Genomic DNA, 18,437 nt, shown 5'->3' with positions numbered 1-18,437 from the left:
TTTATTAAAAGAGTTGAACTCCTCACCCACTGACCTCATTCAAACTCAGGAGTATTTCCTTATCCACCTGGAAAAAGGCTTTTTACATGCCTGCCCAGAGGCTCAGTTTCATTTGGACCAGAGGTAACTCTCTTCTATATAAAAGGGGAGAGGGAAAGAAAAATGACATCTTTAGCAGCAGCAGTGCATCTATTGATGATTTTGAGTGGAAATTTCTCATGTACAGTTCCTGTATGAATGAGTCTGTCTCTGGCTGTACGGTGACTCTGTACATTCAAACAAGCAAAGCAAGGTTTGACCTCAGTAACTTCTTTTCTGGCTTAGATTAGCTTTATGTGTCCTGTACACAGTGTTGGGAAGGTTACTTTTAAAATGTATTCCACTACAGATTACAGAATACATGCCCCAAACAGTATTTTGTAATGTATTCCGCTATGTTACTCAATGAGAGTAACGTATTCTGAATACTTTGGATTACCTAATATATTATCATGCTTTTTACAACTACATGAATCTACATTGCTGTGTGATTTATTACTTTTACTGAAGGTTACTCGCCATACCAATACCAACTAGATGTTAAAATCTTAATATAAAGTGAGTAACAGTAGGTGGACATTAGGTAAGGCTGCACTTTTTGCAGCGATCTCGTATAGAAAACTATTCCGCACGTATATAAAACAGGTCCACGGCTCCGAACCCTAACGGCATAAAACCGTAAAGAGACCTCTGGCTAATACGTCGGGTTCCGTGTCGGGATCGCAGCCGAATACTAGCTTTACTTTGTTGTCTGGGTCAACTTTGTATATATATATATTATATATTTACATGCTTCCATCTCCTGTTTCTGGTCGGTGACATCTCTTACTTTTCGACTCTCTTTCTTGCTCCCTCGCTCACAGACACATAACGGGTATGGCAGTCCATTCTCCCTGCAGCACGGACTACACTGCCCATTTTTTAGTAATCTTTTGGAAAATGCTACATTGGCTTCGATGTAGGAAAACTCATAGGAGACGTATTAATTTGGGTCTAATTTGATTTTGAAAGATGGCAAAAACTCACAGCTCAGGCTTCAGTCACACAGACCTTGAGACAGGTAGAGGACACCCTTGCAACCTCTGGCTGTTAGCGAAAAAAAATGTATTACCCAACTGGTTGGCAAGTGTTTGCTGGAGGTTGCTGGCTATTGCTGGCATGTAGCACCAAAAACCTCTTTGTGATGGTTTTGATTATGTTGCCATGGTTGCTCACAGTTAGAATCAAAGATGCTTGCGAACTACTAGCCGAGCTGCAGTGAAACTACTGCAACACAAACGAGAAATGGAGAATCTTCACCTTCAAAGTAAAAGTTGTCCCCTTGCAGCTGCAACCAAGATGTTTCAAAACGTGCACCTTTTACTTTTAAAGCAAATGGTGTCTGTTTCCTTCATTCATTGTTTTACAAGTCAGAATCTTCCATGCAAGCTACAGTGACAGCAGCAACCTGCCAGCAACCAAGCATTTGCCAGCAGGGTTTTGATGCAGCACCATATGTCTTTTGGTGACCTATTTCATTTTGAGATTGCCAGCAACCACTTTCCAACCAGTCTGGGGAACACAGATGTTTTCTTAGCAACCAGATGTTACCAGGGTTCACTGATTGATCTCTAGGTCTAACTGGAGTTTTAAGTTTCACAGACAGCCAGCAACCACTCACCAACCAGTCGGGGAATACAAACTTTTCCCTAGAAACAAGGGGTTGCCAAGGAGTTGCCAGCTGGTTTCTAGGTCTGCGGATTGGGAACTTAAGGCTTCACAATGGGACTTAACTAACCAATGGGTGATGTCACAGTGGCTTTCTCAATTTTTATCTGCAGTCTGTGGGATTAAGTAAGAGTTCAAACACATACCAGAGCTGACAGAGTAACCGAGCGAGGAGGAGAGTAGATCAACGAGGCACTCAGAGAGGTTACCTTTGCTCATGGCTGAACAAGGGAGCTGTACTTTACTAATTTAATTCAATTTATTTGGGACAGTGCATGTTAATGAACATACATGTAAAACAAATGTCTAACTCATGATATTTCTCTGACCGCTTATTGCTGAAAGATTATTTTTGCTCAAGAAATGTAGGTCACTCTAGCTTTTACTATTTGGGGGAGGCCTTATGCTCAGGGGATTCTTTTCTGTAACATTAGGACCTGACACTTGGACACTTGGAACCTCTGCCTATGCAACTTCTATTTACATCTGCAGAAGTATGAAGGTTAGGCATACTGAAGCTGGGGAGTAGAAATCACCTTATCTGGAAAGAAGAGTAAACACAGACAAACTCTGAAGCGAGGGGCCGTCCTCTAACTCCCTGTGTGAGTATAGCCTACGGAACTGGACGACCTAGCCTGCCCTAACATGTGCTCATCTTTTTTTTGTAGAAATACTTGATTGATGTCATTTCCATAACAAATGCATTTTTATTTTGTGTTTTACATCTGTGTCCTCTCAAAGATTATATCTGCAAGAGGAGAACTTGGTCTTACAATGTTCCCACAATACTGTTTGTGCAAAGAAGAAGCAAGGAAGTTAATGAACTACCGTTTTAGTTGAACAGAGTACAAATAGTCGTTAGCTTCATTAGAGTCCTAAAATGAATGACTTGATAAATGAGTGAGTTTCATGTGTCCTAAATTATAAGCATTAGGGAAATGAAGGTGCTGTCCTCCTGCTAAAGATGCAGAAAGAACAAAATAATCAGCTTAAGATGGTATGGTTTTAATTAACATGTGCTGAAATTACCCTTTTGTGGGTCATAACTTCTGTTTGGCATTTAAAAAGATCTGGAGTGAATGAGAGGTTTTAATCAGAAAAACATCATTTTTAGGTTTTGCCCAAGCTGCTTCGGATGTTTTAGCTGCTGCAGAATGTTTTCTTATGAAGCTAAAATGAGAAAGCTGGAGGATGTAGGCTCACAGTTCAATGCAGGTCACAATCTTTTTAAATAGGTAGTAAAGGATAAAACAAGAGTGAATAGAGACAGAGGACGAACAACCGGGAAACTGTCTGAAAAGAGTGCTTTTGAATTTGTCAAAAAAAGGAGAAAAAGAAAAGTGATTGTGTTGTAAAGGCAACACGGCAGTCACAAACGTCCGGGGAGACTTTAAAATACTCTGTCCCGTGGATCTGCTTCTAGTTATAACACAGACCTAAAGCAAAGACAATATGCAGGCCTCGTGGACAACTGCTACAGCTCTTGCAGATTACTCAAACTAAATGGGCACAAAATTGCACTCCAAGCCACATGTTTTAGATGGAAGTCCTGTGAGAAAACGTCTGAGAAAAATGACGATCTGGAATTCTTTTTAAAAAGTGAGAGGGCATCCGACTCCCCTTGGTATATTTTTTTTCTGTGCTCAAACAGTTGAAAACCTGAGCAGAGACTCACAGCAGGATCGCAGAGGTTTGTGTGTGTGCGTGTCTTGTTTTTGTTTGAGAGGAAGTGGTTTTTGAGGCTACAGTATGCAACCTCCAGGAATACATTCTGGTGGCAGAGTGTAACATAACTGGCCATGTTGTGTAGACAGTTTTTCATTCTTTTGCTGTAAAAAAACAACAACTGATAACTTTTGACAGTCTTTAAAACTTTCTGGCTTTTCTGGATTCAGTATAACGGTAATCAAAGTCTGCAGTATGTGTTGCTCACACAGAACAAAGCTTTGTGTCTTTGCTGACAAGTACACTCGTCTACCTTTTTATTAGCTTCCAGTGTCCTGACCATGAGATTGTGAACCACTGGTCAAACAGACCCAGAAGAAAGGATAATAATAATTACATACTCATACTCACTCATTTACCTGCTTATTAAATATCTCAAATCTCAAATATCTAATCAGCCAGTCACATGGCTGCAACATGTACATGCCTAAATACATTTGCATGTGGTTTCAGCCAGTTCAGCGTCAGAATTGTTTAGCGTCAGAATTTGGGAAGAATTTAAGTGACTTTGAACATGGAATGATAGTTGGTGCCAGATAGGCTGGTCTGAGTATTTTAGAAACTGCTGATCTCTAGGGTTTACAGAGAATGATCTGAAAAAGAGAACATGCCCAGTTGATGCCAATACAAAAATGCCTGTTGTATGCCTTGTTGCAACCAAGTTATGCAGAAGCGTATCTCTGAACACAACACATCGAACCTTGACGGACGATGCCACTCCTTTCAGCTAAAAACAGAAAAGTGAGGCCACAATTTCAACAGGCTCACCAAAGTTGGATAACAAAAGAATGGAAAGCTGATGCCTGGCCTGATGAGTCTCAATTTCTGCAGCAACAGTAGGGTGGAAGAGTGGCTCCATCCAGCCAGTGGTGGTGGTGTAATGGTGTGGTGCATGCCTACCATGCACGTCCCTTTGGGACCACAGTGTACCCATCTCCTGATTGGTTGCTTTCTACAGGATAATGCGCCTTGTCATCTCAAATCATCTCAAACTGTGACAACTCATGACAAAGAGTTCACTGTACTCAAATGGGCTCCACAGACATCAGTCTAAATCAGGGGTGTCCAACTCCAGGCCTCAAGGGCCGGTGTCCTGCAAGTTTTAGATATCACCCTGGCTCAACAAACCTGATTCAAATGATTAGTTCATTACCAGCCTCTGGAGAACTTCAAGACATGTTGAAGAGGAAATTTAGCCATTTAAATCAGCTGTGTTGGATCAAGGACACATCTAAAACCTGCAGGACACCGGCCTTCGAGGCCTGACGTTGGACACCCCTGGTCTACATCCAACATATGACCTTTGCAGTGTGGTAGAACAGCAGATTTATATTATGACTGTACAGCTACTTTCTGATGATATCATTTCAATATGGACCCAAATGTGTGAGGAATGTGTACAGCACCTTGTTCAGTCTGTACCATGAAGAATTAGGAGAGTTCTGAAGAGAAAAGTTGGCCTAACCTAATACTAGCTAGGTGAACCTGGTGAGTATGTAAGCTTGTATAATATTGAAGTTGCAATAGGCATCTTTTACAAAGCTTGTTTCTTTTTCTCAAAAGAATATATCTGCATATATCAAATTGCCTTCTCTTTCTTTATATAAATGTCTTCATTGTGCATACATTTTTCATCTGTCTCACTTTACCGTTTCAAAAAGTCTCTACCATGCAGCTGAAGAAACAATTAAATTTAACATGAAATCCAAAGACTGTATATCAGTAAGAGAGCGTTCTCAGTCACGGGTATTCAAACACACGGGTATTTTTTTCTCCTTCTTGGCGCTTGAGACGCTGAACTGGATATAAGCACTGGAAAGTGACGAGTACAGTTTTTTAGGAGCTTTACTTTGATATTTCCACTTTATGCTACAGTCAGTTCCAGGCTGTAGGTGGACAGGTGGCCCAGCACCATCCCCTATTAAATATTCTCTGAAACTTTATTTGTAAAATGAGACATTCAGTGGTAGGGACTTTCAGAATTGGCATTGCTCCGGTTTATTTTGTCAGAACTGCTCGCTTGTAAAGAATTTTCCAACTTTGATCACTTTTTCACAGTGAATGAGCCGGTGTGTACTCAAGTCCCTTAATGTCTTGGCAGAAGGAGCTAAAAATGAGGACTGCGCTGAGCGAGAGAGTGTAGACTATTGCAGCCTGACAGATGTAATCCCTAACACGGCTCCAAAGTGCTGTGTGCCACCACAAATTTTCAAGTGAGGGTTTATTTAAAAAACAACCTCACACCACATACCTCTTATGTGCCCTGTTTTTCATTTAGGCTCAGCATAAATTTAAAGCTGCAGTTGCTCAGCACAACCTTAAAAACTTCTTGCAGACCCTTGAGCAGTTATCACACTAATTATAAGCATGGTTCATGTTTAAAAAAACCAAAAAAATGCACAAAGCAAGACAAAGTAATTAAATGACAAACGCATTTAATGATCCGTCTTCATCAATTCTGCAAGTGCGAACAAAGTTGCAGCAAATTTGCACTAAGCAATGCAACTCCATGTACTTTCTCTCACATTCTCCCAAATAACATCCACATTAAAGAGACCATTATTCCGAAACACTTGTCTGGGACAGAGACGGTGATCATTAAATAACAAATTGGTGGTAACAAACAGTGTCAGATGAGATGAAGGCAATGTAATCGATTTCCTCTGAAGCACCTAAAACCTTTCTGATCCAAATTATGTGAACGAGGAGTTCACGTCTAGTTGTAATGTCTTCTCAAATTCACATTTCCTAATCTCCGTTTTCCCTAGTTTAGCTTGAGCTCAAGATATTTGGTTAATTGTTTGAAAACCACCACCAAGCTAACACCGCGCTTCAAACTGTCTTGTCCCCACTCATTTATTCAGGTTGGTGGTAGTAAGCCAACTTTGCGTGGGCACAGCTTCAAGATACAGTCTACAGAATCTCAATAGTTTGTTTTAGCTGTAAAACTGTGGCCTTAAAGGATGCTCTTGTCCTCTGCTATCACAGTCTGGCATCTGAAGTCTTGACATTCCTGTATTGCTTTGCAATCTGTTTTTCTTTTGTAAGAAGGATAAATCTGCTCTTTTGTTTCTGCTTCTGTCTTGAATTGCCTTGTTTTCTGTCTGCATTTATGTCTAGCTTCTTTGTTTTGCCTTCCCTGTGTGTCTCGCTTTTTCTTTGTCATCTCTACTTCAACAGCTGTGTCTGTTTACATAATCCTGATTGCTATCAGTTTGATTGTAAATTGTTTTATTTCACTGAATTAAGCCTATTAGTGAACTGTCTGTCACACAGTAACATGCCTGAGAGAAGTACAAGGAGAAATGTTTTGGTATTGGTGGAGATGTTAGCATTCTTTGGCCTAACTCTATAAAGGTACGTGGTGTGTGGCTTTCTCTTGTGTATGATCAGTCTTTCAAATTCTTACAGCCGTATCACAACCATCGTTTATCACAGCTTTCTCTTATCACTGGCATCTCCCTTTCAAAACCACATCCTGGAGGAGTTTGAATGAATGAGGTCTGATTGTAATGATGTAATATGTTGTCGAGTCTGACTAAAACAACACATGAAGCTCTACTGCTGTCCTCTGTGCTGGACTGCTCTGATGCTACAGAGTCCACCATTTTTAAAGTCTTTGTGGTAAGTTATGTTTTTGAAGGACCTGCAAGAGATAAAACTGTACTGAGTTACAATGTAATATAATCTACAGTTAGAAAGTTGATGTACTCCAATAAAAGGCTTGAGACTTGGGTGGAGACTAAATCCGCTGGCTTGTATGCACACCCGTTTAACCAAAGCTGTCTTGGTTTTGGCATTCTCTCTTATGCTTTCACGAAAAGAGTACCCTTATCCTGCAGGGGGTTTGGATCAAAATGACAGCACATATTTGCATGTAACATCATGCTAAATTTATTCCAGGCAATGACATTGACATTAAAAAAAGTTTTTTTCCATGACTCATCCAATGGTAAAAAAAAATCACGGTGCCCACAAGGATATGAATAATGTTAACATTAAGAGTTTCAGCGCCACAAGCTGGCTGCATGAGATAATCTAGTGTATGCCTCTGATATAGGATTATTTGGGCTGTGATTTTAGACCATGGTGGCATCATAACATATCTTGCATAATAGCATTTTTGTAGATAGAAATTAAATGTCAAAAACTATAAAGTGAATATATATAAAGTGAAGTACTTTAGCATTTTATAGTTCATGTTTAAAAAATCAAATGTTTTAGCCCATTACTAGGTGGTTGCTAAGCTGCATGCTAAAGTCATGCATCACGAAAAGTACCTTGGATATAAATTGCATTCTACTTGTTGTGAAATTAAAATGATTTGATGGTTTTATATGTGTATAATATGTGCATAATTGGTACAAATTTGTACCAATTATCATCTGTAGACGGTTGCTTGGCAATATTTTGGTTGTTTATCTTTTGAATGTATAAGAGGAGTTGTGACTTTGTGCGTTGTAGGAAGATTATGAAAGTTTCATGTATGTAGAACAACAGCTGTTGCTGTGCAATCACACTGTGGTATTCAGATTAAACACTCAGTGGTTATTTCATGTATTTCCATTCTGTCACCTTCAACAGCAGTGTTATCAGTGTAGCTCTAGTACCAACTATGCATTTCTCTGGGTAGGTATTTGATTTGCTATTGTAAAATTCTCAGAGTCTCAACTGGATGAAAACTAGTGACTGACCACGCCACTAGAAAGTTTGTTTTGTTCAATAAAATTATACTATTCTATTATTTTAGTTAACAATATATCAAGTCATATTATGCCAGAACTTTTTATATGACCAGTACTTTGGTTTTATGACCCAAAGTGATTTTATTTCCCATCACCCTCAGCGTACTGTACTTTTATTTCTGTGGTCACTACTAACATTTTTTAGTTAAAGTAAGATGGAATACCTGCATCACATGAGAAATGCATCTTATTCAAAGTGTTAAGTAGATTTGCCACCAACTTTCCTTGCAACTTTTTTTTGTTTAAGAAGAAACAAAAATCACTGCATCAATATTTATTAATTATTTAATACTCATTTGTTTTGCTCCAATCTAAACTTTTGAGTCAGATTTTAGTTTCTTGAAAGTAAGCAGCACTTTTATGTAAAGCTTTTTTGATTTCATTTGTTGTACGCCAATTGTTCATTTTTTCCTTAAAATAGAAAGAAAAAAGTCGTGAAGCCTGCTTTAAAATCAGTGAAACAAACCATTCACAAAAAAGAAATCCAGTATTTTCAGTTGTATCCAATGAAATGTTTTATCCGTCTACAAATTATGATAGAATAATAAAGTGAAGATTGATAGACTGTATTACAAGGCACTGTGTGTAATTACTCTTAACTAGCTTGACAGTGTTTAATCATCATGCCTGTGGTTTGATATTACTTCCAACGGTGTCCTGTTCTTTTCAACCAAATTGCATGTGACTGATAATTGATGAGGTTTCAGTTTAATACAAGGAGGAATTGACTGTCCATCAAGGACATGCAAATCTATGACTTAACCAGAGATTAAAAAAGTGCAGTGTAAGCAGAGCCTGTATTTCCAGACACTTGATATGTGTGTTAATACTGAGCTGGCATTGTTTGAAAAACACCAGGATGGCTGTGTGATTTCTATGTGAGTTGATAACCAGTCATTTTCTTGTCATTTGCCTTTGACATGACTGTTGCCTCCATGGATGGCTAAGTCTCCTTGACAGTTGAAGGCACTGAGGTTTTGCTCAACTTTTAGCAGCTCAAAGAGCCAAAACTGTGATTTTCCAGTAAAATCTTTGGCAGGTTAATACTTCCGACGTCCTAGAGATGTCAGATCATGAAATTCAGTTTGTTATTTTAATAGTCTGAATCTCTCTGTTTTTATAGCTCTCTTTGTCTCTGTGCTATAATTTATGCACAGTTGATGTTCAGGAAACTGCTGTAGCGTCAAATATCTGAACAAGAATAGAAAAACTGAAAATGACCATTTGAGCCAAAGATTGTGGCTCTGCGTCTTGGCCAATAATAGTATCTTCCCGAAAGAAGCAAACCAAACGCTCCACACATCAGATATCTTATTGTCATCGTCTTCAGTAAAAGGCTTTATTCAGTGCTCAGTGGTCATGATTATGGGCTGCTGGGTCCAGCTGACTAGCAAGGAACATGTGTACATAAACGGAAAGAAAAGGCTATGTAGGGCAGAATGTCCTCAGCGGTGCCTATACGTGTAGAGTTTGTTTATCCAGCATGCTGTAATGTTATGAGAACTGCTGCTTCAGCCTTAGTTACAAGTTGTAATGTAAATATTGATGTGTATGGAAAAGGAACAGTATTTAAAGCTTACCATATGTTCTAATAATTTGACACACTGATTCTGAAAACTGGATAAGCGTTTAAGGACAAATACTGCTGTGGTCCTTTTCTGTTAGAGTTAGCAAAACTGTATTTTGTTCATGTTACAGACAAATATTCACATTTAGCACTTAAAGTCATGTGAAAAGGTCCTGTGGACTGCAGAGTCTAGCATGTAGAACCTAGCTTGTAACTAGCTAGTAGCACCACCTGTAGCAGCAACAACGAAGTAATAATTTTTTTGTATGGCTTTCTAAGTCTTTCACATGGTTGTGGAAGAATTTTGACCACTGTTCTTTACAGTGTTGATTCAGTATGGGCAGTAATGCGTTACTGTAATCTGATTACTTTTTTAAAGTAACGAGTAAAGTAAGGGATTACTATCGCAAAAACGGTAATTAGATTACCGTTACTTTCCCGTAGGAACGCTGCGTTACTGCGTTACTAAAACTGTGATTTCTTGCGAGAATGTCTCATGACAGTGACGTAAGTGAGTGCCACGTTTGTGACAACAGCTGTGTGCAGATCAACAATGGATAATATATCGAGTGCAGGAGAGAGTATGAGCGTGCAGCGTTTAAAGCGTGGAAGTACTGACCTTACTTTGAGTTTAATTCCATAAAAAGTGACAAAAACATTAGTGTCCGCTGATCACTGCGTGGGAAGAAAACTTCTTTTTACAGCGAAAAAAACCCCTAAACAAGCACCGAGTGCGCAACGACATAATGGGAAATTCACAGAGAAACTCGCGGATTCTTCCACTGACCGCTGCGGCACACCTGCACCAGAGCACACCTCCGCCTACCCCACTCCTGCTTTAGAGGTGAAAATAGAGCAACAGGACTGCTAGTCTTTGACTTTATTTAATTTCTGCTGTGTTTTACTTGCATCTATTTGAAAGACTGAGTGTAAACACAAAAAATATTTTATTTTACCTATGTGCTAGAATGTGCAGAAAATAGGCTTAAATGTTAAACTAAAGTCAGAGAATGGTGCATATAATTAAATTTTTGCTTGATGCGTAAAGTTAAAAGATTAAAACTGATAAAACAAGTTAAAAAGAGACTTTTCCATTTGATTACATTTTGTATGATGGATTATGCAGAAAAAGTGGAATTGGGCTGAAAGATCTATCGCTTTATCACCTATTCAGGTTGTAAATCGTGTTTTTAAAAAGTAACTAAGTAATTAATTACTTTTGAAAATAAGTAATCAGTAAAGTAACGGGATTACTTTTTGGGGGAAGTAATCAGAAATTAGTTAATGATTATTTTTTTCAAGTAACTTGACCAACACTCTCTGCCACAGGACTCACAGTCTCACTTTGATTGGGTCATTGCAACAAACCTGATTTGTTTTGCCAGTGTTTGTTCTGTAGATTTACTGGTGTGCTTGGTATCTGCTATATCCCCAAATGTTGACCATTCTTTAGCTGTTAGATAGATTGCCTTGCAATTAGCCTTTAGCTCTAGACTCCGGGCCCTGTGGTTGCAAAACAAGCTAAAATCGTTACCAGAAGTTTGGTTGTTTGTTCATTTGCAACTTTGCAATTCCTAAGCTGTCATGTTCTTTTTTTTTGAGAAGAGTCTTTCCCCTGGCAACCATGCCAAACGAGGCATATCTGTTCAGTTTTTTTCTAACTGTTTTGGCATGCTGAGAAATAGCTCCCGGTTTATTCGCAGCTTCTTTGAGCATTCCACGTTATGACGTTAGTGAGGAATTTGCAGGGAAGACTGTGGCATTATGTGGCCTCACGTTAACCTGTTATGTTAACACACATGCTCCAGACCACCAAACTGCCAAAACTATTGTTTATACAGAGATGCTCACACTTGCTGATGATCGGTTAATCGTGTGCATTTGATTAGCAGCATCTGCTTACCCCCTTGATTCCTATGGAAGCTTTAAGGGTGTACTTAGTATTTCACAGGACTATATAGAGTTACTTTCCTGGTTTTATAGTGTCAACCAGGAAAGTAATGTTATCTCAATATCATAATAAAAGTTCAATGAAGAGAAACATAATTTATTGAGATACAGAATTCAGTTATTCTATGTGGTGATGAGACTCAGATGACCCATTATAACAACAGAGTCCCAGCTACGATAGGCTTTAGCCCAGGACCCCTTGGAGTTTAGACGCTAGTCGTGGTGCAGGTGAAGATGGAGGTTTGTATAGAGTTTTGAGTGACTACGGTGAGGCGGAGATGGGCTGAACAAATTAGAGCCTGAATGGCAGAATGACAAATGAGCAGTGATATTTACAGCACACAGAATGGAGGCTAACTGGCTTACAGAAACCAGACAAGAAAATGACTGGACTAGAGCAATGATGTCGGCATTGAGTTTGACAGTGTGGGAAAGTGGATGTAAGAACTAGACTAGCCGCTGATGTATCCATCTTTCCAGCAAAAGTCTTTGCAACAATGCAAATGACTACCTTGTAACAGCTTTCAGACACAATGTTTAAAGAGTGTTTTGAAAGATTTTAGTTTTCATGTTTATTGTTAGACTCTGCTGGTAGATGATTGTAAAAGATGTCACTTTTATATAACCATAACATGAACTGGTCCATGGTACTCCAACTCAGAGGTCCATTCATGTATGCATGTAGCTCCACGAAGGAAGTTAGCTGTGAATGAAAGCTTTCAGGTCACAGGTCTTTATCTGTACCATTCCCCCCCTTCTCAGTGGTACAAAATAAACCATACAGTGAATATATTGTGCAATAGGACACAAAGTAAAAGCCAATTTCATAAATGTAAAATGTATGAAATTGGTCTAAATGAGTAATCAGTGAAAATATGTCAGATGTCACACATGTTATTCTAGAAGTGTGCTCTTAAAACTGTGGCGTGGGCTGTATGCTGGGCGGCAGCCTGCAGCTCTGTTTTGAATGGGACCCTATAAATATAAACTACTGCTTATGTACCCAACCCAAAACAACACGTAACAACACCTTAACTTAGAAAACTCTAAACTTAATTAGTAATGAGAAACATGGTGAGTCAGTAGACTCCAACATTTCCAACTTTTATAACTATGGTACAAAGATATGTTTGTTTTGATTTAGCTTGAGACAACCAGGAGTTAAACTGTGCTGGAGGCAGCCGTAGTGGAGCTCTGCTTGTTGATACCTTTAGATATTATCTCTCACGTATGCAGTAGAACACTGCCTTCCTTTTTTCTGTCCATCCACCCATTTCCATTTTCTTAACCACTTATCCAATTCAGGATCACTGGGGGGCTGGAGCCTATCCCAGGAGTCACAGGGCGAGAGCAGGGTACATTATACAGGGCAGTGGTAACTTTAGTAATTTTTTTATCCATACAAATTACACATACTAAGAAGAATTTGCTTTCACTGAAGAATCATATTTTATGGTATATGCTTACATCTGTGTGTGGCCTTGTGTATGTTTTGTTAAGTTCGTGTAGGCTAACCTTTTCCATTAAATTAGTGAAAATATTGCTTCATCTTATCATCAAAAGGCACAGAGTGTACTAAAATGAAATGTATCCAAAAGTAAGAATCTTAGATTTTATTTATCTTAATTAAAATAAATATAATTAATGAGCAATGTTGTTACTCTGGACAATTCACATTAATATAACACAAATGAAACTAGTATCTACAAAAGAAACAGCCTATAAGGTTAAAGCCAGTGGCCAAATGTTACAGCATACACAGGCCATATTTCATCAAAATCCAGGCCTAACACATAATTTTCTTTTCCCACTTTATACCTTTTTCCTGGGGCATCAATCATTTTTAATCAAAGATGTCTACATTTTGTTTTTGTTTGTAATTTCATGAGTTGGGCGCACGATTAGAGTGCAAGTTTCCCATGTTTCATGCTAAATGGAACACTTATAAAATGGTCTTTGTGTGAAGGGTTTGCTGCATGGCATCCAAAAAAACGCCTAAAATAAAAATGTCCCTCTGAAACAAGCATGTGAAAGTTTAAAGTCTCACCACTTGTGTTTTCTATTATATTGATTAAGCATGCCCTAAAATCTGCTTTAAAGCATTGGCTACATGTTGATAAGATAGCTTGTTATTAAAAAATATTTATTATTTAAAGCACACAAATGTCACTTTCTATTTTATTTTCTTGTGCCACAGGATTAAAAAAAAAAACTTTTTTAAACTCAGGAATAAATGAACTCTAATTTTTTTTCATCTTGTCAAACATGCTCTCACTCCCCGTGAACACACTGGCCTTTGGGGACATGACAGAATTGATGGCTTACCTCCTTAGCGCTTGCGTGTGTGTACGTATGTGTGTGAATTGTGCTCCTTTGAAGTTCTGAAGTCCGCCCATCTCTCTATGGCTCTATATTGTGCTCAACAGCTCCATTTATCCCACCTTAATCCCCTGACTTAAACTTGCATAAATCACGCTGAGTTGTTTCTAAACCTGGGCAAGCTGGAAAACAGTGTCTCTGTCTCTGTTTCGTTCTGGTTCAGCTCTCATTGTGAGTTTAAGGGCTTCTGGATATTTAGCCGACCATGCTAATGATTACTGGACAAGTACAAAAAATGTCTTTTTATGTGGCAACTGCGTTTTTTCTCCTACACATTTTAGCAAACCTGAATTAGGTAAATGTGCCTTAAGACAGAGAAAACATAAGATATGAAAGCATAATTAATGGTATTTTTTCTGTTTATACATTAGAAATATACAGTTAGCTTGTAGCGTAGGAAAAAGAAAAGGCTTTAGAAGAAAATAGGGCTCATGGGATCAAAAAGACTTCTAAGACTAAACTCACAAAGTTCACACTCACAAATCGTTTAACTGTTTTACTCTAGCAGATCATATGCAAACATTGTAGAAGTCCCTTCTCTGGCCTTTTTCTATGGCTGGGACATAATGTGACATTGTTTTAACCAGCATTCAGTCCAAGTCTCTGGGCAGCATCACGACACCCATAGTGCATCTAAGCTAACCTCTCTCTATCGATGGCTCTAGGCCAGATTAAAGTGCTGGGGCTCATTGTTTACACAGCTCTGTGGTGCCACGGCTGAGCAGGCCCAAACAATGGACCCCTGCTCCCTTTTGTCAGAGTGAGAGGAAGAATGGAGACCTCTTGACATGGCAACCTGAAGCCTCAATGCCCCTACTTCACCTAGCTGAGAGGGTCACAACGAGAATGAGAGGGGAAAAAAGGAGAAGAGGGGAAGTTGGACATAAGAAAGAAGGAGAGCAGAGAGAAGAAAATGGAAAGGGAAGAAAAGAGATATAATATGGAAGGTAGAAGATTAATTAAGAATGGAGGAAGAAAGCTCGAAGTAAAGGACGTGGAAGAGGAATGGGAAAAGGAGAGGCAATGACAAGTGGATAGGAGATGCAGAGAAAAGCAACACTGAACTTACTTATGTAGGAATCATAAGTTTTGTAATGATGACAGAAGCAGATATATAAATGTATGCGTAATAATTTGATTGGTGATATCAGGCTTGCTTTTTGTTTTACTCTTAAGTTAAACGAGAAAGAGAACTAACAGAGCTGGTGCTGTCCTGACAATGTTCCGCTTATTTTAGTTTGAGATGGCTCATCATCTCCTTTCAGAACAGCAAATTTATCATTTTCTACTTATTGGTTGTAGGTCACTTTCTGGGTAACAACACAGTTATTGACGTGCTTCGTCGCCAGGGATATGAGGTGGAGCACACACCTGCTGGGCAACCCATAAACCGGTGAGTTTGCTTCAGTCTAATCATCATCATAATGCTGCTTGTTTAACAGGACTGGACCGTAAGACATCCATGGCTTTTAGATGCAGTTTCTCATATACTATATGGTGTTTTCGGTAACATCTCCCCGCCTGTGTGCTTTTTGCAAGTCTTCTCTTGTTTCAGCTTAGATTGTACTGGAAGATAAGTGTCACAAATTCCCCGCTGGCCACCAATGAAGTGGTGTTGAAAAGGCCAATTTAAGTAGGGTTCTCACCTCCTGCTGTGAAGCATGTAGTGCAGTCTACCTTGGCACACTGAGGGTGGTAATCTCGCTTTAAATCTGTGTTCTTGTTCCTGTGTCTGAGTGAATGAATAGGTAATTCTACTTTCTCACACACAGCCCCCGTGTTTGATACGGTATTATGAGCCTGAGATGAACCCACATCTTGCCTGTTCATAGACTACCTTGATGTTGTCTTGAGAGAACAGACAGCCTTCATTATATCCATGTATAACAATTTATTATTCGACTTCTCATTAGTATATCTGACATCACAGTTGTTCAGGTCTAAGTGCATTTACTCTCTTTGTTACCAGTATTGGTTTATTCATGGTGATTAACGTGTCTTGAAAGGAAAACTAGTGTCAAATAGTATCAAAAAGAAGAGTTTAGGTTTTTCTGTCATGCTTCCCAACTTGTAATTTGTTCTTCCACAAAAAGAAGCTATGTTAACTATTAGACTGTAGTTAGTTTTTTGTCCTTCCATTGCATCCTGAATGGAGAAAGAATGGAGACCTGTTTATAATAATATATAATATTAATAATTAATAATACTTTTTTCTCGACTTCGCTCTGCTCGTGATTTGAAAGTGTATTTCTCCTGCTTGTTTCACTGCCATTTACTTATTATGATCAAATATTCACTTTAAACTGTCATGTTAATATTTTATTGGCAGGCTCTTTAACAGGACTGTCAGGTGGAATAAACTCCTGGCCTGCATAAAAACACTCTAACCTGCTTTCAGCACTTTGCTACTTTTGCTCAGCATTTTCTCTGCACTTGTAGACTCTCCCACGAGACTATAATGCCATGTTTCAGTGACCTCACAGGAAAATGTGATATTTATTTTGCCTGTAACAGCAAAACAGACCTTGTCCTTACATTCTTTGGTGTCCATGGCAATATCCTTGGACAAGGCACAGAGGCTGTAAGATGTGCTCAGTTTGTTTCATCTGCATCTTCTTTGGTGCATTATGAAAGTTCCATTTATGGCAAAGCCCTCCAGACAATCATATGCAGGGTGAAATGTGGGCAGGCTGCAGTGTGAAGTGTGAAACCAACACTGGCTTCATCGCCAGTATAGTCCAGCATCACCTTCGTATCCATGATCATTGTTAATTGGAGCTCATATAGTTCACCACACTTGATGAGTTCTTCAACAGTGATCTCTTTTTGTCCCACGTGATTTGATTAAAACAGCCCCAAAAATGTGTTTTCAGCATAAAGATTTCAAGTTTTTGCTTTTGCTTCGGACAGGCAAACATCATCTTATAATCTTCATATGGTTCCTTGCCTTGTATCCCCAGTTTTCTGCTTCTGATCACCTAGGCAGGGTAACTACTCTTCTTCTTTTGCAGACAGGCTTGGCACCATCGTTGGCAGGATTAAAGATGATTAAAGACTAAAGTTGATGATTTTATTATAAAAGTGACATGCAACGAACCCCTTTTCTCTTTCTTTCTAAAGCATCTTACCATACTGTAATGTGCATCCTCTAGGCGATCATCATCTGGACCCGTCTCACCAGAGCTGGAGGACCATTACGATGAGTCGCCTCAGCTGGAACCTTTCTTGCACGAGCTTCCTCACAAAGAGGAGGGTCAGGGGCATACTCTGGAGGAGGATCTGTTACCCCACATGCTTCTGCCACCAGATAGCCTGGAGGTTCTGGAGAAATCTGAGAGAAAAATGCTAAAGAAAAAGAGGAGGAATAAGCAGAAGAAACAGCGGCACAGGCATTTTAATGACCTCTGGGTTCGGATAGAGGAGAGGTAAGATGAAAGAAAGAGGGGTAAAGAGGTGAAGGTCTTTCTTCTCTATATATGGGTTATCAATGACTAGAGATGAAAGGCCACAGGTGAAATGAGAGTATGATAGCAAGAGCTCAGAAACAAGCCAGAGAGGATGTAAAGGGAAACTCACACTTGTATATAGAATAAAACTGACACTTCCTGGTGCAGTGCTGCAGGCTCAAACAGCCACCATATCACATCACCATGCACTTCATGCAGTTTGCATAAACTTCAGCACATACACATATGTGCCCTGCAGTGGTATATGAGTCCTGACTAGTTCCAAGCTAGTGTAGGTGTCTTGGTTATGAAAAGAGCGACCTGGGAATTCCTGCTAAGTATCGGGATTTGGTCTCACAGTAGCTCCAGGCAGGAACTCACAGGACAACACGATAAGATCACCTTTCAGACAAAGAAGAATCTTTTGCACAAGGTGTGGTCTGCCATGTGGAAACATCCCTGCATTTTTTGCAATGGCAAAACACAGTTTTGTCATTGGGTTGGAAGCAGTAACGCTAATATGAACTTCAACACATAAACAGTCCTAATCTATTCAGTCACACCTTTGGGGAATTTAAATTTTCCATGGCCTTGCCCAAATTTGGGTTGCAAGAGAAAAGACAAAAGGACAACATGTGATCTTGACACAAAACAGAGAAATTTTTATCTTAATTGAAACAGAGAATGGGTGAACAGCTAACATTAGCGTTATTCAGATGTAGATCTGGACTTAAGAAGTTGTTGCAGGCAGCAGTTTGTAAAACTGAACTTGTGCTACCAGTATTTATTATTTCAATATGCAGTATGCACTAGTCCAAATTAGTGATGGAAAGAAAAAGCTAAACAAATAGTGTCACTTCTTCATGTGAACAGAGGAGG

General features: G+C 39.1%; 1 protein-coding gene across 1 annotated transcript in view; it reads left to right on the top strand.

Annotated features, from left to right (window-relative positions):
• Positions 1–18,437, top strand: part of trabd2a (TraB domain containing 2A) — a 57,797-nt gene that overhangs the window by 36,347 nt on the left and 3,013 nt on the right. Inside the window, exons 6-7 of the mRNA XM_026174047.1 lie at positions 15,415–15,505; positions 17,265–17,537. Of these exons, the coding sequence (XP_026029832.1) occupies positions 15,415–15,505; positions 17,265–17,537 (364 nt within the window). The remainder of the gene's footprint in view (positions 1–15,414; positions 15,506–17,264; positions 17,538–18,437) is intronic.

The sequence above is a fragment of the Astatotilapia calliptera genome, chromosome 7, assembly GCF_900246225.1.
Source record: "Astatotilapia calliptera chromosome 7, fAstCal1.2, whole genome shotgun sequence".
NCBI classification, from domain to species: Eukaryota; Metazoa; Chordata; class Actinopteri; order Cichliformes; family Cichlidae; genus Astatotilapia; species Astatotilapia calliptera.
This window is presented reverse-complemented; position numbering and strand designations above follow the sequence as displayed.